General features: G+C 36.4%; 1 protein-coding gene and 1 non-coding gene across 2 annotated transcripts in view; one reads left to right on the forward strand and one right to left on the reverse strand.

Annotated features, from left to right (window-relative positions):
* The window catches only part of snz (sorting nexin snazarus), a 51,624-nt gene extending 24,978 nt beyond the window's left edge, over positions 1–26,646 (forward strand). The window contains exons 8-11 of the mRNA XM_075302764.1: positions 4,042–4,179; positions 17,926–18,326; positions 18,498–18,780; positions 24,701–26,646. Of these exons, the coding sequence (XP_075158879.1) occupies positions 4,042–4,179; positions 17,926–18,326; positions 18,498–18,780; positions 24,701–25,018 (1,140 nt within the window). The 3' untranslated portion in view covers positions 25,019–26,646. The remainder of the gene's footprint in view (positions 1–4,041; positions 4,180–17,925; positions 18,327–18,497; positions 18,781–24,700) is intronic.
* On the reverse strand, positions 3,685–3,757 carry TRNAM-CAU (transfer RNA methionine (anticodon CAU)). Its single transcript has one exon. It is a non-coding gene; the product is annotated as a tRNA-Met (tRNA).

Here is a 26,646-nt window from a genome sequence, read left to right on the forward strand (position 1 = left end):
ATTTTGACAAAATTGTCTATAGAAATAGAATTTTGACAAAATTTTCTATAGAAATAAAATGTTGACAAAATTTTCTATAAATTCAATATCTTTAAGAATTTTAATTGTCGTGTCTATATAAGTCCATACATCCAAAAAAAAAAAAATGTCGCTAGTGGGAGAGATCATAATATATAATATTGCAAATACGGAAATAATAAAACATTTCTGTTGAAGAAAAATGATAACCACAAAAATTTTATTAAAAATTTCAAAATAAAATTTCTTATTTTATTTTCAATTTCAATTTCCATTTACATGACTAAAGCCTAAGTAAAGATACATAAAAAACAAGTGTGTAAATTTAAAATTGTATAACAATTTTGTACATGAGTAACTCATAAAGAGCTCCCCCCGCTAAGTAAGTATAATGTAAGGGAATACGAATTCAAAAGACAAACTAACAGACAGGGTCCAGCTATTAGCACCAAAAATATAGAGCATTATAGAATATCAACTTCAAACTGATGCTCCCGAAAAAAAACGATACATTTTTAAACGAAAAGCATTATTCGAATGGGAGAAAATTCTCAAATCAAGAGGCAAAATGTTCCAGATACGAGCGACTCGCACTTGAAATGACTTTTCGTATAAAGAACAAGATATACGAGGAATCACAATCTGAGGATTTCTCTAGAATATCAACTTCAAATTGATGCTCCCGAAAAAAACGATATATTTTTAAACGAAAAGCATTATTCGAATGGGAGAAAATTCTCAAATCAAGAGGCAACATGTTCCAGATACGAGCGACTCGCACTTGAAACGACTTTTCATATAAAGAACAAGATATACGAGGAATCACAATCTGAGGATTTCTCGTCGAGCGAGAGAATCGAAAAGAGTCACATAGAGTGCTAGGTACCCCACTACGAATGACTTTATATAAGAATAGCAGATTGGTACACTTGGCATAATGAGCAAACGATACACCAAGGAACCTAGAATTTGGTAGATTTTTAGTAAAATTTTCTTCAAATTTTGGTAGATTAAATTTTGGCAACCGTAGTTGTGTCCCTTGTGTGACTTTTACATTTGAAAACCAAACGAAGTCACTTGGGAAAATTTAAGAAAATAATTCGTAGTCAAATTTGAGCATGGCGGGTAGGAGAAGTTTCTCTTCAATCAACTCGTTTTATCCTTCTATTGCCTTCAAGGACCGATGATTCCACTAGCCCATAGACAGCACCAACCAGTACATTGATCGGGATGCATTGGTAGTTCTTGAACGGTGTGTGAATTATCTTTGCTCCAAATACGGAGCAAAGCATGTGGAACTTTTTTTTTAATTTTGAGGACCTATCTCAACTAGTTCAAGAGCTACATAAGGTTTATCTAAGAACATGAGTCTTGAATTGTGACCAAATAGCCTTACGAAAATAAGCGCTTATTTTGTCTATTATATCTATTGAAGTGTGAGAAAAAATATAAAAACAAGTATATACGGCCGTAAGTTCGGCCAGGCCGAATCTTATGTACCCATCACCATCGATTGCATAGAAACTTGTACTAAAGACTGTCATCCACAATCGAATTACTTGGGTTGTGGGGTCGAATTGAAATATGGGGGTCGCTTATATGGGGGCTATATACAATTATGAACTTGATATGGACCAATTTTTGTGTGATTGGGGATCAATTTATCTGAGGGCTATATATAACTATAGACCGATATGGACCTAGTTAGGCATGGTTTGTTAACGGCCAACATACTAGCACAAGGTACCAAATTTCAACTGACTCAGATGAAATTTGCTGCTCCAAGAGGCTCCAAAACCAAATCTCGGAATCGGTTTATACGGGGGCTATATATGATTATGGATTGATATGGACCACTTTTGGCATGGCTGTTAAATATCATATACTACCATCACGTACCAAATTTCAACCAGATCGGATGAATTTTGCTTCTCCAAAAGGCACCGGAGGTCAAATCTGGGGATCGGTTTATATGGGGGCTATATATAATTATGGACTAATATGAACCAATTCCTGCATGGTTGTTGGATACCATATACTAACATCACGTACCAAATTTCAACCGAATCGGATGAATTTTGCTCTTCCAAGAGGCTCCGGAGGTCAAATCTGGGGATCGGTTTATATGGGGCCTATATATAATTATTGACCGATTTCGACCAATTTTTGCATGGGTGTTTGAGGCCATATATTAACACCACGTACTAAATTTCAACTGAATCAGATGAATTTTTGTCTTCCAAGAGGCTCCGGAGATCAAATCTGGTGATCGGTTTATATGGGGGCTATATATAATTATGGACCGATGTGGACCAATTTTTGCATGGTTGTTATAGACCATATACTAACACCATGTACCAAATTTCAACCGGATCGGATGAAATTTGCTTCTCTTAGAGGCTCCGCAAGCCAAATCGGGGGATCGGTTTATATGGGGCTATATGTAATTATGGACCGATGTGAACCAATTTTTGCATGGTTGTTAGAGACCGTATACTTACAACATGTACCAAATTTCAGCCGGATCGGATGAAATTTGCTTCTCTTAGAGCAATCGCAAGCCAAATTTGGGGGTCCGTTTATATGGGGGCTATACGTAAAAGTGGACCGATATGGCCCATTTTCAATACCATCCGACCTACATCAATAGTCACTGTGGTGCAATGGTTAGCATGTCCGCCTTGCATACCCAAGGTCGTGGGTTCGATTCCTGCTACGACCGAACACCAACAAAATTTTCAGCGGTGGATTATCCCACCTCAGTAATGCTGGTGACATTTCTGAGGGTTTCAAAGCTTCTCTAAGTGGTTTCACTGGAATGTGGAACGCCGTTCGGACTCGGCTATAAAAAGGAGGTCCCTTGTCATTGAGCTTAACATGAAATCGGGCAGCACTCAGTGATAAGAGAGAAGTTCACCACTGTGGTATCACAATGGACTGAATAGTCTAAGTGAGCCTGATACATCGGGCTGCCACATAACCAAACCTAACCTACATCAATAACAACTACTTGTGCCAAGTTTCAAGTCGATAGCTTGTTTCGTTCGGAAGTTAGCGTGATTTCAACAGACGGACGGACGGACATGACGGACGGACGGACATGCTCAGATCGACTCAGAATTTCACCACGACCCAGAATATATATACTTTATGGGGTCTTAGAGCAATATTTCGATGTGTTACAAACGGAGTGACAAAGTTAATATACCCCCATCCTATAGTGGAGGGTATAATAATACGGAAAACAATTGACTATAGTTCTTGTATGAATGTCAATTTACTAGAGACATAAAATATAAAAATAGTCTCAAAAATTCGTATTATTCGTTTATTGTTAAAGAAGTTTCTAAAAATGCATTTTAGTGCTCACCAATATGGGAAATATTGTTAGCTTATTTAAATTAGCCTCTACTTTTATATGGGTATTTTGTAGACATGCAATTTTATTTAATAAATCAGTCAATAATAAAGTATAAAACTTTAGCTACTGAGGTGAAATATATATACTGGTAAATTGTACCTCTTTAAGTTTTGGAATTAAAAAAAAAAATAATTTATTTGCTTTGTACTAATTATATCAACATTTTATCGTTAAAGGTGTTGATTATATTACGGAAAGATAAAATAAAAAATATTTATAGAAAAAAAATAAATAAAAAAATCTAATGCCCCGGGTGAGGCTCGAACTCACGACCTTAAGATTATGAGACTTACGCGCTGCCTACTGCGCCACCGAGGCATGTTTGATTCAGCGATTTTATAAGACATTATCAATGTGCTCTTATACCCAAACAAGCTAACACACACATATCCCCCCACACACACACGCATTGTCAAAGCAAAATTCTAAATAAAGATATTTGCAAAAACAAAACAAAACAAATGGCATTTAGTGCCGGCTTAATATTCCATTCCATTCTACCTACTCAACTACCAACAAACAACACAAATTCTTTGCACAGTGTTATCAAAGGTGTAAAAATTTAATACTAATCTACCTTCATTTTTGTCTTCTTATTTTAGGAATTACAAAGAAAGCTGAGACATGTTAGTGCCAATTTAAAATCATTTGACCTGCCAACAAATTTTAAGTTTTTCTTTTTGAAAAATGATAAACATGCATTGGAGAAGGCTAAGCAGCAAATACAAAAATTTATAAATGTAAGTAAACTTCTAATTTATTTTAAAGAAATTTTATATTATTTATGTAAAAATAAAAAATAAGAGTGAATAGGCAAATTTAAAAACGATATAACTTTTTCGGAGAATAACAAAAAATAAAGATTAACCGCTAATTTCTCTATGCCGAACGCCCTCTACTGTTCGACTGAATTAAAAAAAAGAAAAAAATTAACCCTAGACAGCAGGGATGGAAAATGCAGTACTATAGTACTTTTTTCAATACTTTTTCACCTTGGTCAGTACCGTAGTACCGAGAATGATTTAGTACCTTTTGTGTATACAGTTTTGAGCCGATATCAGACTTATGGTACAATAGTTTTGACAAAATATTTTAATATTTTGAGAAAGTCTTTAACGAACTTTTTTACTATAGTCTTTTACAAAATTTTATTCTATAGAAAATTGTATCAAAATTTTATTCCATAGAAAATTTATTCAAAATTTTATTCTATAGAAAATTGTGTCAAAAACTACCAACTGTAGCAACCTCGATTATAATACTACGGTAGTCTTTGTAAGGAAAAGAAGAATATTTAAAATTGAGGAGTTGACAAACAAAATTTAGTCTAAAGGAGCTCTAGACAATAATCTTCCAATTAATTTTTTGTTGAAATTTACTTAAAGTACTTTTTCGCTCAAAAAGATACCGTTTTGGTACTTTCTTAAAAATTGTAGTTTCCATCCCTGCTAGACAGTCATCCTACCTCAAAATGACGACGATAAATTTTATGTTCGACGTAATGTGTTTTTTGGTCGTTTGGAAAATAATAAATTTAATTATACTAATGCAATCAAATTATGGATTTTTGTTTATTATTAATTTAAAATAAACTGAGTTACATAGTAAACAAAATGTTGGTTATAATTTTTGTCCACGATGCAGTTAATAGAGCCTTTAAATAGGCCGTAGTCAAAACGACGAAGGATGACGTTAGTGTACAAAAAATAAGGATGACTTTCCAGGGTTAAAAAAAAATGTACTAACTCTGTTCGTCATTGTTTGTTTCGACTTAGAATACCCGAGGGTTGTTTTAGAAATAAGGGTTGACTTTATTCCAGCGGCGATATTCATAGACCTTATTTCAGGCCTTATACAGATATCGATAATAATAATAGTTGAATGAGATCTATTTATGCTGATTTAGAGAGTATGTTTAGAGCAGGGATCAGTGTTGTCAGATGGGGGATTTTTCCCCCAAAACTCGAGATTTGTTTCTCGTGGATGAGGATATTTTTGTACTTTGGGAACCTGGGGACAGTTTTGCCAAATTAGGGGTTTTCCCCAAAACCGGGGATTTTTTTCTTGTGGTTGGTGATATTTTTAACTTTGGGGATCTGGGGATTTGGCTGGGACTTTAGGGATCTGGGGACAGTGTTGTCAAATTAGGGCGTTTAAACCCAAACTGTAGATTTTGTCTTGTGGTTGGGGATATTTTTTCACTTTGGGGATATGGTGATTTGTCTGGGACTTTGGGGATCTGGGGACAGTGTTGTCAGATTAGGTTCCTCCCCAAACTGGGAATTTTTTCTTGTGGTTGGAAATTTGGGGATAATGTCGAGATTTGGGGATATTACCACTATCAATTATATAGTATTAAATTTGTCGATAATATTAATTGTTAATTGAGATCTACTCATCTTGATTTAGAGAGTATGTTCAGAGCAGGGCTCAGTGTTGTCAAATTAGGGGATTTTTCCCCAAACTGGGGTTTTTTTTCTTGTGGTTGAGAATATTTTTCACTTTGGGGATCTGGGGATAGTGTTGTCAAATTAGGGGGTTTTCCCCATACTGGAGATTTTTTCGTGTGGTTGGGGATATTTTTCACTTTGGTGATCTGGTTTCTGAAAAAAATCGGCAATTTTTATTGCAAAACACACATCGATTACAACTGTTGATCACCTGACAGACTTGCTGAAGTCCTTACCTATTAAAGAATTCGATAATGTACATATATACAATAATTATATGAATTTTCCTTTGGAGATTTTTCATGCACACAAAAAAAAAATTTCTGATTCAATCACGAAATTAGTTGATTCAATTATTTTTTCATTGAAATGTCTTCAATCACAGAAATGATAGTATCAATTAAAAAATTAATAGAGCCAATTAAAAAATTAATTGATACCATTAATTTGTGTGATTGAATTTTATTTCATTTAAAAAATTTGTTGATTCAATTAAATTTTTATTTTAATATTTTTTAAAACTCAAGATTTTAATTGGAAAAATTTTCGTGAATTTTTTTTCTGTGTGGGGAACAATATTTCAGTTAAGGATTTTTTGGGGACATATTTTCCAAATTTTTGAGGATCTCTCCCTCGAAAAAAATCAGGCAACCATGCGTGGTATATAGACCAGAGAGAATGAAAACACAAGAGGACGAAAATTTTTCTTCTACAAAAACAACAAATGTCAACCGTATATATGTCGCACAAAGCCTGCAGCTTTTGTATTACCGACGTTGCGGTCGAATCGCTGTTTTGATAAATTTTTTATAAAGGCATCGGCATTTATAATTTCAAATTGTCTGCGCTGAAGCGCTGTTTTGATAAGTTAGTTATAGAAACATCGGCAGTTATAATTTCAAATTGTCTGCCAAAAAATTTATAGACCGAAAATAATATTTCTTATTACAAAGTAGGTTATAAATCCTATTTTCCTTTAGTATGTATGATATTTGAGAGAAGCACCGACAAAACATGCCACATTATTTCAAGAAGGCAAGGGTTCACTTGATATGAAACTTGTCAATCTTACACTTAACAAAAAAAAACAAATTTTCTTGAATTTTGACCTTCCGTTAAGGATTTTGGTATTGATTTCGAGCCAAAGATACGGTTTCTTTAAAATAAAGATATTTTTTAGCTCCAAATCTAAGATCAGTAAAATTTTGTAGTGTGAAGAAAAAAAACTTGAAAAAAAGTCAATAAAATTTTCTCAAAACACCTATTGACGCAGTTTTGCTTCACCGTTTCGTTCTCTTGTATTTCCTCCTCTCTGATATAGAGGAGGAATTTTATTTTTATATTTTAATATTTTAATCTAAACCTTATTTATTATACTGAATAGAATCGAAAAATCCCCACAAAAATCACAACATTCTGAAAATACACAAGTCCCCAATTCAAACCCATAAAGGTAGAATTACATACCATGCGTTCAATGCGTCCGATGGTTGAAGAGTTGAAATTTCTCTTTGAAATCAAAAGTTCGAATAGACTGCCGCAAACAGAACCACGCACGCAACCCTTCCATCAACGCACGGATTGACGCATGGTGTGTAATTCAACCTTTAAGGTTTTTGATTTCAAAGAGAAATTTCAACTCTTCAATCATCGGACGCATTGAACGCATGGTGTGTAATTCAACCTTAAGTTTCCAATTCAAAAATTTTCAAAATTACAACCCTGCTTTCCAAAACGTTTTGTCGCTCAGTAGAAACAGGATTTTGTACACATGAAAAAGTGAATTTGTATTTTCGAAAAACTATTCCGCAGCTCCTGAGTCGCCCTCGTATTGAATGCCCACTATATATCGATAAGATTTTGATTCCAACCTTCGTGAAATTTGGAATTGCTAAGGTTTTGGTACCATGGAACGAACAAACAATAAATGTGTAGATATAACCATAGCGATAGGCGACCAACTGTTGACGTGTATTATTTATGGGAAGCCCAAAATCAGCGACGGGATACCGTGACGACTAGCGGCGTGTCGCCGAATTAGAATCTATTCTAATTCCTTGGCCGAAAATGGGATTAGACATTGTTGCTGCCTGGCCACGTGGACCTTATTTATCTTCAAATAACTGAACAAAAAACAAGATATTACTTGTTTTTATTGAACTCCTTGATTAAATATTGTTGCGAACTGTTTAAATGAAATCATATATTTGAAACAACTTGGGAAAAAGTTATATGACATGGAAGTATTATGGGCTAGCTCTGCCGTGGCGTAGTTCATTGACCCAAGAAACGATGATTCGCAACAATAGAAATCCATGTCCTTTACTTTAAGCCACAAAAACTACGCAAAAGAAAATAGAGATTCCACAGTTTACCCTAATTTACTTTTTCTTTGAATCAATTATCATGTCAATTAATATCTGTGACAGGTGTTCAATCACAAGAGTGCTCTTCTCCCTCCCAATAGCTTTATAAGCTACTCCTATGGCAATTAATAGCACCCGCGTTCGTCGTAATTGCCCCTATTTTAGCCACTACTTACATATCCGAATCTGCTCTTCAGTCTACCTTCATTTTCTACATAAGAAAACTGGTTAAACGTTCATTTTCAATGTTTATTGTAAGGTACAAGATGTGATGGAAAATTCATAGTATAAATCTTAAAGCTATTAGATGAAGTGCAATATAAAAGACAATAGTATTATATAAAATTTCAGTAGTCAATATTTAGTTATGAATGTTTCAATTTCCAGTATATAAATACAAATCCGTCTTAAACAATAATCTTATGAAATAGAAATATATTTACAAAATAAAGATTTAATTAATATACTCTTGCATAGAAGAAAACGAGACAGATTCAACAGCAATGGATTATGTTACTGATAAAATTGTGATTTGGATGTTATTTCATTAATAATTTGATATGCAAAAGTATATTTACAACTATTACTTACAATAAGTTTGCATAGAAATAATAGAGTAATTATCGATGATATGATAACTTCGGTCATCGATCAAGTTAAAATTGTTTCAGTACTCGCTGGTTTTCATTTTTTTGTTTTGAGTATTTACTTCGTGATTTTTCCTGGTCTATTTACATGAATTCTTCATCTCTTCAGAATTATCTTTGATCTTTCTTTTGGTGGTAGATTTTATTTTCATCCTTCATCTCTTCAAAATTATCTCTGATGTGTGTTGTGGTAATAGCTTTTATTCTTAATTTTCTTTTTTTATCATTGACTGCTTTATGCTTCATACAGATGGTAGCAACACTATCGTAATTACCAAAGTTATTACGATTTAGATTAGTTAATGTTTTTTTTTTACAGTATAGTTTAACCAACTTTTCTTTATTTTAATCTGCAAGTACTACAGTTTTCTCTTTTAAACGAGTTTTTAAGACGATATGTTTAGTTATTTGACTGTTTGCATTTAAAAAAAAAAAAATGTAAGGATTTTGTGACAAAGACCGTTGTTATGTTTGGTAATTGACGCTATTCAACGATTTTACGGCACTTTAAGAATTTTGATGCAACCGTTTAACACTTGCTAGCTGTCTTTTTGATGTTAATTTTTCCTTTTTCTCATAAAAATTTTGTGCCACTTTAAACCTTTTTATGTTACATTTCAACACTTGCTAGATGTCTTTTTTTAAAGTTCCTTTTTCTTTCTCTCCATGAACAATGTGGTTTAATATCATATGGAAATTTAGAGATCATATTTTTTACTGTTATTAGTCTATGACATATTTAATAATTTATCAATCATCACTCAAAGGTATAGTTCTTTTTTTTTCTTTTTTTTTTTTTTTAACACGTGGGTTGTGATTTTTCCTTTTAATCTAGAAAATTCCACCTTATATATTTCACGACAGATATCTAGCAACTGAGACCAAATTCCCTCGGAGAACGTCCCTTTATAATTTCACACTTCAATGTCAACTCCTCATCTTCTTGTCTCTATTTCCTAACGGTTCTGCAAAACTGGTTTACAGACTTTTTTTTTTCTTTTTGGTGAGATGAAATAGCAATATCACCCAACTCAATCGCTCGATTTTATCTCGGTGGTATATCGATAACCATATGAGGCGAATAAATCTTCCCTGAGACCGTTAACAATTGTGAATTATTTCAAATAGTTGCTTCTTCCCCATCTTTGTTCAAATCCACAACAAACCTGCTTCGTTAAGAAGTTGAATTCTAACGATAAACGAACAGGAAAAGGATTTGAAAAAATCTGAGGATTCAAAAAAAAAACTGTGTACCAAGTAACAGAAAAATCATTAAATTTCTGTGTGTGGCACGACCCACGCAAGCCGGGCAAAATCAATACCTAAGGTTTAAGGTCGCAGGCATGAAATTTCCCAATAAATTTACCCTGTAAATTCTCGATCTCATATAAAGAGTTACCGATTCTTTTGCGTACTCGACACTTAATATACTTAGGGGCAAACTTGGAGTTTATCCCATCCTTGAAACTACTTAAAGAATGGTTTTTTCGATACAATTCCTGGCCCTCTTTGTATTGGATGTTCTTAGACCTAGTATTATAAACATTCTTCCCTCTGTCATGTGCCTGGCGAAGATTCTTGCTGATTTTGTCCCTTACGGTGGATAACTTATAGTCTCTCTTGATTATGGTGTCATCGGTAAGCATATTCAATTTTTCCAACATGGGATATGCTGAACCATGCATTACCATATTTTGCCCGAACATCGCATAATAAGGTGAGCATTGTATTGATGAATGTAAATCGCTTCGCAAAATCATCAAAATGCGGGGTATGTGACTATCCCAAGTGAGATGATTTTGTTCATTCTTCAAGTAAAAGCGGATCTTCGTTATAATCTCCCTGTTTGCTCTCTCCGAGGCGTTAGCCTGCGGAGAATATAATCCCGTTTTAACATGTATAATCCCGAATTCTGAAAGGAAATTCTGCATCTCATTAGATACGAATTGTTTAGCGTTATCGCTATGTAGAAATTGTGGGACTCCGAAAGTAATAAATAAATAGTTCTGGAAGTAGTCAATAACTGCCCTAGATGTGGCCGATTTGATGGGTTTTAGAAAAAGGTACTTGGTGAAATGGTCTATTGCAATAAATAGGTGTGTATTTCTTGATTTTGAACAAGGATATGGCCCTAAGAAGTCGCAATATAGACGTTGAAGGGGTCTGACAGTAATAAAGGGCTCTCCCATAGGAGGCCGCATATTTCGGTTCGAACTTTTGATTTCCTTGCAGTCCTCACACTGGGAGACGTAAGCTTTTACCTCCTTGCTCATATTTGGCCAATAATAGAATTGGCGAACTCTATACAGCGTCTTTAAGTACCCGCCATGACAACACACGTCATGTGCACTTCGTATTGCCTCATGCCTTAATCCGAAGGGAAGCCATAACCGCCAAAGACTCTCCTCCTCTTCTGCTCCTTGTCGAAATTTCACCCTTTTGTAAATGAATTTGTCCTGAACACTTAAGTCAGGCAATGTATCACAATTTTGGGAGATTGTCTCCCTGAGAGTGACATAATCAGTAGAATAAAATTCCTGGGAGTTTAAATCAATCCCGCAAGTGTTTTTATCCAGGGATAAGGAGTCCACATCGAACCGAGAGAGTGTGTCTGGAACGACGTTTAGCGATCCCTTTCGATATTCGATGGCAAAATCGTATCCTTGTAGTTCTAGACTCCATCTCGCCAATCGGCCATTCAGATCTTTTAGTGACATAAGCCACTTAAGACTTGAATGGTCCGTAATTATGCGAAATCGTAATCCCTCAATGTATGGACGAAAACGCTTCACGCAAACAATAGCCGCAAAACACTCCAGCTCTGTCACTGTGTAACTTCGCTGGCATCGGTTTAATTTCTTGGACACAAATGCAATCGGTCTTTCACAGTGGTTGTCGTCCAGTTGAAATAAAACTCCTCCAACACCAACACGTGAAGCGTCACACTGTATAGTAAACTCACGGCTAAAATCTGGTTGAGCTAGAACTGGAGCAGTGGACAATGCCTCTTTCAGCTGGCCAAAACTCTTTATTGCTTGAGGTGTCATATAAAACTTGCCCTTCTCCTTTTTCAAGCAATCAGTTAGCGGCCCAGACATATCCGCAAATCTATGGATGAAAGATCGATACCAATTGCACATGCCGACGAATCGTCGGACTTGTCGAGGTGTCTTGGGAATGGGGAAATCGACTATAGCGGAAACCTTATCAGGATCAACCTTCAGGCAGCCCTTTCCTATGCGGTACCCCAAATACCTTATCTCGTTCTGGCAAAATTTACTTTTGGTTACATTGATCGTCAATTTCGCCCTTCTCAAGCATTGTGCGACCTCCCGGAGTAGACAAAGATGTTCCTGAAATGTGGAACTACAGACAAGGAGATCGTCCAAATATACAAAAACGCGTTCTCTAAGACGGGAAGGAATAGCTTTGTCCATAAGACGACTCATACTTTGGGGACCGTTACATAAACCAAAAGGCATAACTCTCTTTGGATGTCTCGGAAAGAGGAATTTGGAAGAATGCATCCTTGAGATCTATGCCACTTATAAAGTGGGTATCATTCAGTCGACTAAGAAGCCCATTAATATGGGGAAGAGGATATGAGTCTTTTTTCGTAACCTCATTTAATTTTCTCGAGTCTAGACAGAGCCGTACCTTCCCGGGTTTCCGAACACTGACGATAGGCGAACACCAAGGAGAGTTGGATTCTTCTACTACCTTCATTTCAAGTAGGCGGTCCAACTCTTTATAGACCTCAGCCTGTCTCGGGGGTGACAGAGGATAGTGTCGGCACTTTATGGGTGCCGCATTCCCCGTATCGATATGATGAGTTATGAGGTCTGTGCATCCGAGACCTAGGTTTTGATATGAGGGAAACTCCAACAGCACATTCTGTAATTCGATTTTCTGGTCGGCAGACAAGACATGAAAAGATGGCTTTTCTGGCTCACTATCATCCAAATCGATAGAGGCTATTGCCGGAATTATGTTAGGGGCTATAGCAAACGTTCGCCAAAAATCAACTCCCAAATAAGCGGATTGGTCTAGCGATGGGACGACATAAAAAACAATTTCCCTGGTAACACCCTTGTATGTGACCGGTATCGAACAATGCCCAATGACGGGATTGCGAGATCCATCTGCCGTTGATACGTATGATCTAAAAGGTTTTATATTAAGTTTGTGTTTCGCAATAAACTCGAGGCTATCTCTCCCTAGGACTGAAACACTAGCCCCAGAGTCGAGTAAACCATAAATTTCATCATCTAACATCTTGATACTAGCAAATGGTCTTCCGTCATTAGCGCCGGAAAGAATTGATGATTCTACAATTCTTCGGAAATGCTTTCTCTTCTTGTATCGCATCCGACAGCCCTGTATTTTTTTAGAAATATTTTTGATAAAAGTATGTATAATCTGGGAATCAATGTTTGGTTTGTAATCCTTATGAATATTTAAAGTGAGAGATCTAGATTGGTCTCCCTGTGGGAGACTCCTCGAATGATCATTTACGCACTCGGGGTAAATTTCGGAGAACGAGCGTCCCCGGCCATCTCGCCTCTCTTTCGGTTTCCCTGATGATCATTCTTGCATTTAATTGTGGTAACTCCACGTTCACCGCATTTATAACAGAAGACATGTCTAGTTTCTTCTGGGCAATAAATGTAAGAATGACCTAACGACAAGCAATTCCAACATTTAATTCCGGAATAATCTCTAGAGGTAGACCGATTGAATTTTATTGCATCTATTTGCGGATCTAATTCAATGTCATTTTCCTCTTCTTCAGTGTGGACAATGTCGATTTCGCTCACGTTCCTACTTGTCCGTGTATTTGAAGTCCCAGAAAATTTGCTTTCATTCAGAATCTTTTCAGCGTTACGCGCACGTTCCCTTAGGCTATGTAAACTCTTGGATTCAGTATTGAACAGCATTAGTTTAAGGTTAGTATTGACGTTTTCTCTTATAATGGCTATGAGTCTATTTTCAGACAAAGGTTCTTTCAATTTGCTGTTCAGAGACACAATGACAGAATGAAAATCATCGTATGACTCCTTTGCCTGTTGCCTTCGAGTACGCATTTTCATAATGATGTCATCGTCTGTTTCTATAGACCCAAATTCCTGTGAAATCGAAAATTTGAGAAAAGCATAGCTCGTGTCACTATTCTGCTTAACAAAGTCCCAATACCAAACTTCTGCTTTTCCCGTTAAAAATATGTGGAAATTTGCAAGCAGGTGTTCATCTGAACAATTTGTACGTGTGCGTAAAGTATCAATTTTGAAAAGAAAATCACATACGTTTCCTTTACCATCAAAAGATATTCTCCACTTCTCCAAATCTACCTTGTTACGATATGCATCCCTGGTACTTTGTAAGTAGGCCGTTTCTTGCGTCGATGTACTAGTTCGATTTATATTAGGGCTCAAAGATGATATTGCCTCTCTCAGAGACGCTATTTCGGACCTGAGTCCCTCCTCAACTTGACTAATTGTCCGTTGCATAGACTCCATTAAATCGTTGCCCTTTCTTTGAACATTTTGGTCCGCGAGAACATTGTTCCCTTTGGAGCCATTTGGCGGCTCATCGACAGGCATCACTGTAGAATTATGTCCCTCTGAAAATCCTAATAGTACCGTCAAATCACCCGAAGCGTTCACAGACACGTCCGGAGTTGAACCTGTGTCCTGGCTTGCGTATGTCTGTCCAGTAACACCTAATTTGGGTCTCGTATTGACAACTAAATCATCCAATGAAAAATTAATCTTCCTAACACAGTTAGAATGTTGTGTATTTAAGGCGTCCTCTTGTCCCTCAGGACTGTGTAAATCATCTAAGGAACAGCTGTTTGGTGTTCTGAAGCTCCTACCTCTGCCTCGTATACTATTCGTTATAGTGGGGTAACCTTTGCAATTACCACTACGTAAGTTCATGCTAGTCACAATTCGTGCCAAAATATATACCTTGAGCTAATAGTCAGTTTATTGGCCCTTGTCACATCAATTTTTCATGGAGTACTTAAAAGCATGCAAATCAAAGGGTCTAATATGTTATTATCCGTGCTTAATATCTTCGCTATAATTGAAAAATCCGGTAAACATCCGAGCAAGATATGTATAGTAAGTAGTAGCCATCATGATCCGACAAATAAATAAATTTCTTACAGACTAGATCATGAAATGATATCCATTATTGCCTAATGTTTCATATATGAAAAATCATAAAACATTGACTAACTCTGGGATTATATCCATTCCCCTTTTACATTTATATCTTTTGAACCCTAGAGCTCTGTTACTTAGAATTCCTTTTCACTAACCGCCATATACTCCACCAAGATAAGATCTAAAATGGACTGTCTTGTTTGTATACGAGGAACCTTTAATCAAAAGATTTTCATCGGTATCATCCGCGAAGTTATACGAAAGTCGTTTATCATATTCCAAATAACTTGTCTATAAGATATCCTCAGAAAAAATCTCCTGAATACGGTGTTGGGTAAGAGGAATTATGAATTCGATACATGTGGTCGATACTTCAAGTCATACGCTTTCAAATATATCGCACTCTTATATGTAAGAATTCGAAGAAATAAAGACACTTTCAAAATCGATTCATACAAAACGTAAACTAAAAAGTTTCCTTGGCTTCCTCTAATTATTACTTCAAATTTAACATGTGGATTAAATCCCATTTGCAAGGAAACTGTCCAGAACTGGCTAAATATTTCTAAACTCCACATACTACTAACAAATAGTTTTCTTTTGACGTTGGGCGCCATCTATGTTGCGAACTGTTTAAATGAAATCATATATTTGAAACAACTTGGGAAAAAGTTATATGACATGGAAGTATTATGGGCTAGCTCTGCCGTGGCGTAGTTCATTGACCCAAGAAACGATGATTCGCAACAATAGAAATCCATGTCCTTTACTTTAAGCCACAAAAACTACGCAAAAGAAAATAGAGATTCCACAGTTTACCCTAATTTACTTTTTCTTTGAATCAATTATCATGTCAATTAATATCTGTGACAGGTGTTCAATCACAAGAGTGCTCTTCTCCCTCCCAATAGCTTTATAAACTACTCCTATGGCAATTAATAGCACCCGCGTTCGTCGTAATTGCCCCTATTTTAGCCACTACTTACATATCCGAATCTGCTCTTCAGTCTACCTTCATTTTCTACATAAGAAAACTGGTTAAACGTTCATTTTCAATGTTTATTGTAAGGTACAAGATGTGATGGAAAATTCATAGTATAAATCTTAAAGCTATTAGATGAAGTGCAATATAAAAGACAATAGTATTATATAAAATTTCAGTAGTCAATATTTAGTTATGAATGTTTCAATTTCCAGTATATAAATACAAATCCGTCTTAAACAATAATCTTATGAAATAGAAATATATTTACAAAATAAAGATTTAATTAATATACTCTTGCATAGAAGAAAACGAGACAGATTCAACAGCAATGGATTATGTTACTGATAAAATTGTGATTTGGATGTTATTTCATTAATAATTTGATATGCAAAAGTATATTTACAACTATTACTTACAATAAGTTTGCATAGAAATAATAGAGTAATTATCGATGATATGATAACTTCGGTCATCGATCAAGTTAAAATTGTTTCAGTACTCGCTGGTTTTCATTTTTTTGTTTTGAGTATTTACTTCGTGATTTTTCCTGGTCTATTTACATGAATTCTTCATCTCTTCAGAATTATCTTTGATCTTTCTTTTGGTGGTAGATTTTATTTTCATCCTTCATCTCTTCAAAATTATCTCTGATGTGTGTTGTGGTAATAGCTTTTATTCTTAATTTTCTTTTTTTATCATTGACTGCTTTATGCTTCATACAGATGGTAGCAACACTATCGTAATTACCAAAGTTATTACGATTTAGATTAGTTAATGTTTTTTTTTTACAGTATAGTTTAACCAACTTTTCTTTATTTTAATCTGCAAGTACTACAGTTTTCTCTTTTAAACGAGTTTTTAAGACGATATGTTTAGTTATTTGACTGTTTGCATTTAAAAAAAAAAAAAATGTAAGGATTTTGTGACAAAGACCGTTGTTATGTTTGGTAATTGACGCTATTCAACGATTTTACGGCACTTTAAGAATTTTGATGCAACCGTTTAACACTTGCTAGCTGTCTTTTTGATGTTAATTTTTCCTTTTTCTCATAAAAATTTTGTGCCACTTTAAACCTTTTTATGTTACATTTCAACACTTGCTAGATGTCTTTTTTTAAAGTTCCTTTTTCTTTCTCTCCATGAACAATGTGGTTTAATATCATATGGAAATTTAGAGATCATATTTTTTACTGTTATTAGTCTATGACATATTTAATAATTTATCAATCATCACTCAAAGGTATAGTTCTTTTTTTTTCTTTTTTTTTTTTTTTAACACGTGGGTTGTGATTTTTCCTTTTAATCTAGAAAATTCCACCTTATATATTTCACGACAGATATCTAGCAACTGAGACCAAATTCCCTCGGAGAACGTCCCTTTATAATTTCACACTTCAATGTCAACTCCTCATCTTCTTGTCTCTATTTCCTAACGGTTCTGCAAAACTGGTTTACAGACTTTTTTTTTTTCTTTTTGGTGAGATGAAATAGCAATATCACCCAACTCAATCGCTCGATTTTATCTCGGTGGTATATCGATAACCATATGAGGCGAATAAATCTTCCCTGAGACCGTTAACAATTGTGAATTATTTCAAATAGTTGCTTCTTCCCCATCTTTGTTCAAATCCACAACAATATTGAAAAATCATGCTATATCGCCTATCAAAAACACTCGTAAACAAGAAAAGATGTCATTTTTCCCCGACAAACTTGTTGCATTTGTCGTGGCGAAAAAAAAGTTGCGTCTTCCGTCTTTCGCTGTGTACATACCTAACTTCAAGCGCTTCGAAATTCCTATCTTTTCAAATTTCATCCTAACATCATGTGTATACTGTGATAATTATCTTAAAATTTTACTTTTATTTCAGCTAATTTTAGAAGATGATCATCTTAATGGGAGTGAAGCTATATACACCTTCCTCAGTCCCAGTTCGGATCATTTGAAACAATCGTTACCTTCACCAAAAAAATCGAAATTTTCTCTGTCAACTTTGTTTAAAACAGAAGCGGGCAAAGCAACCGAGTCATCTTCAAAAGCAACAGATCCATTTTGGGGTTTGCAACGTGATGATGAAGACATATCTACATATTTAGAAGGTGTTCCTACGGGTGATAATAAACTACTGGCGGATTTGGATAGTAAAGATTCAATAGCTGAACCTTTGTATGCATTAATGGGAGAGATTTTCGATATGGGTGGTGTATTTAAGTGGCTGCGAAAAAGTCTCATTTCATTTGTACAGATAACCTATGGTAGAACAATTAATAGGTGAGTGAACTCTTTAGAACTTATGTTCGCAAAATTTATTGAAGATTCCTTTAAGAGCCTCTGAGTGAGACAAATTTCAAACGCAGAGACAAATTTCTTTCAAGCCTCCATTACTCTAACTTGCTATCAATTTGAATGATCTAATGTATTCGTCTTTTTAATTTTTTCCAGACAAATTCGGGAATCTGTATCATATTTATTTGAAGAATCAATGCTTCATTACTACTTCTCAGCCATATTGAAATCATTTTGGCCCGGTGGAGTTTTAGCATCTGCATATCCCGTTCGATCGGACGATATGAAGGAAATGACAACGAATGCAGCTAAGGCCTTACTTATGGATAATATACCTGAAGTTTTGTGTAATTTAGTAGGAGCCCAAGCAGCCAAACGTGGTATAATTAAAGTATTTGATGCTTTACAAAATCCTATCTATAATAAGCAATTATTTTATGTAAGTATATGATTAATTCTTAACATGCTTTGTAAATTCCATAGGAAGATTTCATTTTCGGCGAAATTAGGGATAGAAATTGTTTAATAATATTTATTATTGCATTAGATTGCAACCTTTAAGAACCGACTTATCTTGTACCTTATACGGGCAGGAAGAGCTCGTCACACAAAATTATTGACAGCTCGAGGAAACGAGCTACTTCTGTTGCATGCTTTCATAGGGTCTGTTTGACATGTGGGTGATAATTGTTTAGGAAGCTAGGTTAGGTTAGGTATAGTGGAAGCCCGTTATTTCAGTCTCACTTAGACCATTGCGATACCACAAGTGATAAAACCTGTTATCAATGAGTGCTACCCGATATTATGTTTTAACTCCACGACAAAAGATCTCCTCTTTATTCCGAATGCCCTTGCAAATGACGGCGGAACCACCACGTTTTCGAAGTCTCACCATCACCTCGCTCACGTGATGTACTACTCAGACAGGCCATAACTCAAAACTCGACCCCCTCGTATTAATTCACCCATTACACTATGGGTACGCGGCGAATCCCGTTTCTGCTACATACTAGTCTTGTGTCGTTCCGGAACGAACTAGTTCCAATGAACGGTTCACTAAAAGGAACGACTGTCACTAGTTCCATCTCTTTCGTTCTCATCGTTCCTTTTGTCATTTAGTTTTATATTCAATTTACGCTCCATCGTTCTTTGTATGGCAGTTTGATTTTTTTACTTCTGTTTGAGCTATTCATTCATTTTGGCGCGTATGTATTTAAACCATTGACTGATGGTCTATTAAATAGCAGCATATTTAATAGAATCTTTAATTCTATCTCAGGCTCTTCACAAACGACAAAAAAAATCGTAATTTCTTGCAATGAATAATTTTGCACAGAGTATAGTATTATTCAATCCAAAAATCCATCCAAAGAGTTTGGCTTCCTGAATTTAGTTATTTCCTTAAATTTTCCATTCCTTTAATTTTTTATATTACTACAAACTATTTGCAGTAATTTCATTCAATTTTCGATATTTTTGTATCTTTCAATTGACCACGAACTTCGTTACACAAAGTAAACAAACAATGTAATGTCTGTCTTTAGTAGATGGCAGTAATGACAAATATACAAATCCGGAACGAAAAGGTACGATGGAACGATTTGAAGGAACTAGTTCCTTCGTACAAAAGGAACGATGAGTCCGAATCACTACGGTGAACGATTTTGCCCAAGACTACTACATACGAAGTGTCGTACCAGACCATGTCTTCGAGGGAGCAGTGAATTCCAGGAAGAAGCTGCCAACGTAGTGTCGTTCCATACCACTTCTATAAACCACTGGCGTTGAAGAGTTTAGGATCAAACGTTGCCATTGACGAAGTGCCCTCAAAGGTCTCGGCTCAGAATTAAGGAGCCCTTTAAACTGAGAAAATTTGCAATAACAGGTGTAGATATTCCAAGAATAAACCGAATTTAAAACAACGTCGTTTACCTACTCGGGTCACAACAAATATAAATTTTCAGCGACGAACCCTTCTACCGCGAGTTATTCCCTAGCAACCGAGGCAAAACGCGTCGTTACAGTGGATTAGGGAAACTCCATAATCGTTCAAAAGGTGCCCTCATTGTGGTGACATCGTAAGTGTGGTTTACCCGACTGTTTCTTTATCAGGTACTGGATAGAGAGGAGTTCCCAGTGTTCCTCCATCAACATAATGTTGGACTGATGATGCAGGTGTATCCGTCGCGGCAAGCCACAGCGCATTATTTTGCACCACCTGGGCGTTTCTTCATTAGGTTTCGCAAATTCTTAGAGCCCCATAATCGATGATCAATAGACGCATCATCTTCCAGTGCTACCAGCCAATTGCTAGCACAATAGACTAAGTAGAAACCCATACAACGGGATGCTACTTTACGCTAGGTTACGTAGAGTAGCATCCTAACCTAGCCTGATCCTCGTCTAGAGTTCCATGACATCTTTCCCTGACGTTGCTATGGAACAGTTGTCCACAGTCGAGGTCGCTCGTGGTAAATGGCATACGTATTTCACAGAATCATGGACAACGATGGCTATTCTCCCGCTGACATTCCGTTCTCTGGTGAGGTCGTCAAGGGTGGGGACAGAAAGAAGAAAATACAAGAGGGAGAAATGGCTCTTTCAACCGTATAGATGTCGCACGATGAGCGCAGCGTTTTGGTATCACCGGCGTTGCGTCCGAATTGATGCTTTGATAAAATAGTTCTAGAAGCATCGGTAGTTATAATATCAAATTGTCTGCCAAAGATTTAACAGAATGAAAACATTTATTAAAAAGAATATTTGTTATTACAAAGTAGGTTATAAATCCTATTTTCCATAAGTTTCGTGAACCCAGCAGAGAACAGAACTGGGTTACGCCAGTTATAGAGGTGCGCCCACAAAAACTGCATGTTATTAGAGAAATTTCCCTCATTAAATTTTCCCACCCTGCCACCTACTGACGCAGTTTCGCTTCACAGTTTCGTTCTCTGACATCTGCTGGGCAAATCGAGTAAGGAGGGATAAGTATTGCGTTCCCCAGTTGTGACTGTCATTACCTGAATCTCTGAGTCGAATCGTTCATTGTCATTGGCACATTTCACAGAATCATAGATAAGCCGCCAATTCCCCCAAAAATTTCTTACTCTCTGGTATGAGCATCTGGTTAGGCCTTTCAATGGTGGGGACCACAGAACTGTGCCATCCTGACTAGTCTACATTCTACCAGGGAAATCTAGTAAGAAGGGATAAGAATAGCGTTTAATACCAATATATCAGCTTCCCTAGTCATGACTGTTATTACCTGAATCTCTGAGTTGGGGTCGCTAATGGCCAATGACACTATTCACAGAATCGTGGACAATGCCGCCTATTCCTCCTAACATTTCTTACTTTGTAGGACCATCTGGTTAGGCCGCTCATTGGTGATGGCGCTGGCCTGTACTATGCTGGCTAGTCTGCATTCGACGTTATTGTTACTTCAGTGGATATGTAGGATAATCCGACAGCAGGATGCAAAAAGGTATGCGTTCCGAGACCTGAGTACCTAAGAGTTATTGAGCTCTTTCAGATGGAACAACGAATTTTCTTCTGCTAGTCGACATATCTCTGATCCAGAGATACTTTTTGTCAACGGACTGGGTATATTTGTTATTATGTTTATAAGGGTGATTTGAGATTTGCAGTAAAAAACAGAGAAGATCCCAACATTGTGTGTGGAAACATGAAAGTGGGAGCTTAGTCTCCCATCTTGTTAAGTCCCGAGCAATGCAAGTGTACCCAGTTGTAACAATGTTGCCGGCACAAAGTGACTAAGCGCTAATTAACAGGTTGGCTGATAAGTCCCCGGTCTAACTAAGAAAAACACATTTTTTTTGTCAAAATTCGTTTTTATTATTCAACATAGTTCCCTTCAAGAGCGATACAACGATTATAACGACCTTCCAATTTTTTGATACCATTTTGGTAGTACTCCTTCGGTTTTGCCTCAAAATAGGCCTCAGTTTCGGCGATCACCTCTTCATTGCAGCCAAATTTTTTGCCTGCTAGCATCCTTTTGAGGTCTGAGGACAAGAAAAAGTCGCTGGGTGCCAGATCTGGAGAATACGGTGGGTGGGGAAGCAATTCGAAGCCCAATTCATGAATTTTTGCCATCGTTCTCAATGACTTGTGACACGGTGCGTTGTCTTGGTGGAACAACACTTTTTTCTTCTTCATATGGGGCCGTTTTGCCGCGATTTCGGCCTTCAAACGCTCCAATAACGCCATATAATAGTCACTGTTGATGGTTTTTCCTTTCTCAAGATAATCGATAAAAATTATTCCATGCCCATCCCAAAAAACAGAGGTCATTACTTTGCCAGCGGACTTTTGGGTCTTTCCACGCTTCGGAGACGGTTCACCGGTCGCTGTCCACTCAGCCGACTGTCGATTGGACTCAGGAGTGTAGAGATGGAGCCATGTTTTATCCATTGTCACATATCGACGGAAAAACTCGGGTGTATTACGAGTTGACAGCTGCAAACACCGCCCAGAATCATCAACACGTTGGTGTTCTTGGTCAAATGTGAGCTCGCGCGGCACCCATTTTGCACAGAGCTTCCACATATCCAAATATTGATGAATGATATGACCAACACGTTCCTTTGATATCTTTAAGGCCTCTGCTATCTCGATCAACTTCATTTTACGGTCATTCAAAATCATTTTGTGAAATTTTTGATGTTTTCGTCGGTAACCACATCTTTCGGGCGTCCACTGCGTTCACCGCCCTCCGTGCTCATTTCACCACGCTTGAATTTTGCATACCAATCGATTATTGTTGATTTCCCTGGGGCAGAGTCCGGAAACTCATTATCAAGCCAAGTTTTTTCTTCCACCGTATTTTTTCCCTTCAGAAAACAATATTTTATCAAGACACGAAATTCCTTTTTTTCCATTTTTTTTTCACAATAACAGAAACATGAAAGTGGGAGCTGTCTCCCATCTTGTTAAGTCCCGAGCAATGCAAGTGTACCCAGTTGTAACAATGTTGCCGGCACAAAGTGACTAAGCGCTAATTAAAGCATATTGGTTTGCTCAACATAGAGATTTGGTCGCAGTGACAGTTTGTATTCTGTCCGAAAAATTGAATGACTGCCCCAGGCATGTTTATTATTCCTTGAATTTCTAATTCGGGATTGCTCTGGTCAATGGCACATTTCACGGAATCATGAACAACGACGGTTATTCCCACATTGACATTCCGTCCTCTATCCTATCTAAGGAAAGTGTAGTAGGGGGTATAGGTTAGGTGGCAGCCCGATGTATCAGACTCACTTAGACTATTCAGTCCATTGTGATACCACATTGGTGAACTTCTCTCTTATCACTGAGTGCTGCCCGATTCCATGTTAAGCTCTATGACAAGGGACCTCCTTTTTATAGCCGAGTCCGAACGGCGTTCCACATTGCAGTGAAACCACTTAGAGAAGCTTTGAAACCCTCAGAAATGTCACCAGCATTACTGAGGTGGGATAATCCACCGCTGAAAAACTTTTTGGTGTTCGGTCGAAGCAGGAATCGTACCCACGACCTTGTGTATGCAAGGCGGACATGCTAACCATTGCACCACGGGGGTATGGTCTGGCCTTCAATGATGGGGGACTACTTATCCTGGTACCTCAGGATATGTTGCCCCCACAGATTTCCTTTTACAAGCCGACATGTTTCTGGGTCAATTATACTACATATTTCGGACTATTTAGTCGGTTGGAAGGACAAAGGATGGAATGTTGAGAATGATGGTTTATTCAGTCCCAATCAACGCAATTGTACCCAGTTGTGACAATGTGCGGGGTACATATACAGCGTGGACACTCCGAAAACCGGACAACTCTCATAAGTGGACAATTGTCGCGAGACGTTTGCTTTATTAAGACATTAAAACGAATTTCTAATATGGACTCCTCCCAAGTGTGGACAAGAAGGCGACCGTGAAACCTCTTAGAAGTGGGTGTCCACTGGTTTCAGTTTTCACTGTACTTGTTTCGTTGGGATTTCAGTCCTTTGATAAGAATGACTCATCGGCCCCGGTATGCATGGCCGATTACAGGGTGCTGTTTGTGGATTTCTTAGGCTAAAGTACAGTCAATATTTCTTGGTGTACATGAGGTCCTTCAACTTTCTTTACATTACTTCAGGTGCTCTCAAAATTATAAAAATTCTTCGACTTTTTTTACCAATAATTTAAAGACCAAATTGCCACAAAAAGTTAGTTCGTGCTCTCCAACATCCTCAAGCAATGGACTTGTATAGTGATATGATGTCCTTTTCATAGGTCATTCTTTTAAAGAAATGTATTGCCGAAGATTCTTCAGCCATTCGACATGGTTTAATTTTGTATTTTTTTATTTTAGGAACTTTTGGAAATTCTAATGATGGAATTCTTTCCTGAAATTAAGCAATTAAAAATCCATACACCGATAACATCCGTAAATACAACACAACATTCCACAGGGGGCAACAGCGGTAGTGGTTCTGGTACAGGCGCAGGTGGAGGAGTTATAGGAGGCAGCAGCACCAGCACTAATAGTTCCACAAACAAATCACAAAATAATAATCACAGCGATAAACATTCTCTGGACAAACATAATACCCACCACCACAGCAGTAGTGATAAAAACAATCATCATCATCAGCAGCATCACCATCATCATCAACATACAGGAAAGTAAAACTTATATGTATTTTTGGTAATGAAACAAACAAAAAAAAAACTCACAATGTTATTAGGTGCTAAAAACAAATTTATTGTTTTATGTGTATAAATGCTATTGTAAATTGTTCACATATATCATAGTTTTATGGATGTGAGCACTGTTTATAGAACTTATCTCGAATTCACGCATACACACACCCACACACACGAGAAATTCCCTTTTTACAAAATGTTTTAATGTTCTTTTTTTAATTTTAATTCCATTTTAATTGCAGACTTGATTCTAAATGGGGTTTTTACATGAGTGATTGAATGTGATGTTTCTATAGTTATTAATTATTGTTAAACAAACAAATTAAATATTTATAGCATTATGATGTCATTATTTCACAGGAACACAATATGATATCAAAAGTCCATGGTATACGTTTGAAATTTAAGAAAAAAATTGATCTGGTAATATTAGGAGATACTAATAAGGTAGAAGTAAAGGATGATTTTTTAAAAAGCTATAAGAAAGTTTTTCAAAAAAAAAAAAAATCATGGAATCTTTATTTGAATCAATAGTACGGTCCATAAAATTTAATGTTTGATTAATGTCGATTCACTCAGTCCAATTTTTCCAGGACCATCTCACGAATAAATGTTTCAATAGGTTTGTTTTCGTTTAACACTGGATACGCTAAGCAGTCACGGACTAAAAGAAAACAGAGTACTCGTTTATCCAGGACATCTCCAACAAAGCTGTTAAAAAAACACACACACAGAAGTGAAATCTTCCATTTTTAATGTATGAAATAGTAATAAGTATTTACTGCTGCGATTATTTATTAGAGCATTGTATGGGAACATTCATTCATAGCGCACACAACTGCACTCTCGAAGCGGTTCGAGAAGACTGAATCATCGTCGATGACCGAATGCATAGAATACGAGCACTCGCTTGATCGAATCGGTTCGAATGAATGTAATTGTATGAATGAGACATGGTTTGAAACGAACCCCATAAATCAGTATCGAGCGAATGTTTTCGTGACGTCACTGACTGAAGTTGTGCATTCGTTCCAATTCTCGTTCGCAAGCAAACATTCAAATGCATTTGGTGAAACGGGATAATCGAGAAGTTTTGGGCAAATATTATAGAAGAGGAAGATGGGAGATTGGCTACTGAGCACATCAAACCATTTACCACATTAGTTTAATACTCGAACCAAACGCGTATACGACAAGTATTGACATAGCATTAAAATGCAAATAAAAAGAAATTAACAGCTCGAAATAAATTTCCATAAAGGGGAAAATGTAATTTTTTTTGTTGTTGCCTAAAATTAAACATTGTTTCATTAAGAAAATTACATTTTTCATTAAAAAAAATAAAAACGAAAAACAACTAAAAGATTACAAACATGTATTAAACTAATCTGGTAAATGCAACATTTGGTATGACGCAAGCCAATCTCCCATCTTCCTCAAATCTATAATCTTTGGTTTTGGGTATTTGTAAAGTTCTCGAGTATGTTATGACAAGAAATGGAATTATGCTTAATGAGAAAAGAAGTTATTTATTTGGCGTTGCTTCAAGTATAGTGTGTAATTCAGAGTTAAGATTATGGAAAATAAAATGAGTGATTTTAAAAAGGTAAA

This window comes from Haematobia irritans, chromosome 3 (genome assembly GCF_050003625.1).
Source record: "Haematobia irritans isolate KBUSLIRL chromosome 3, ASM5000362v1, whole genome shotgun sequence".
In the NCBI taxonomy this organism is placed as follows: Eukaryota; Metazoa; Arthropoda; class Insecta; order Diptera; family Muscidae; genus Haematobia; species Haematobia irritans.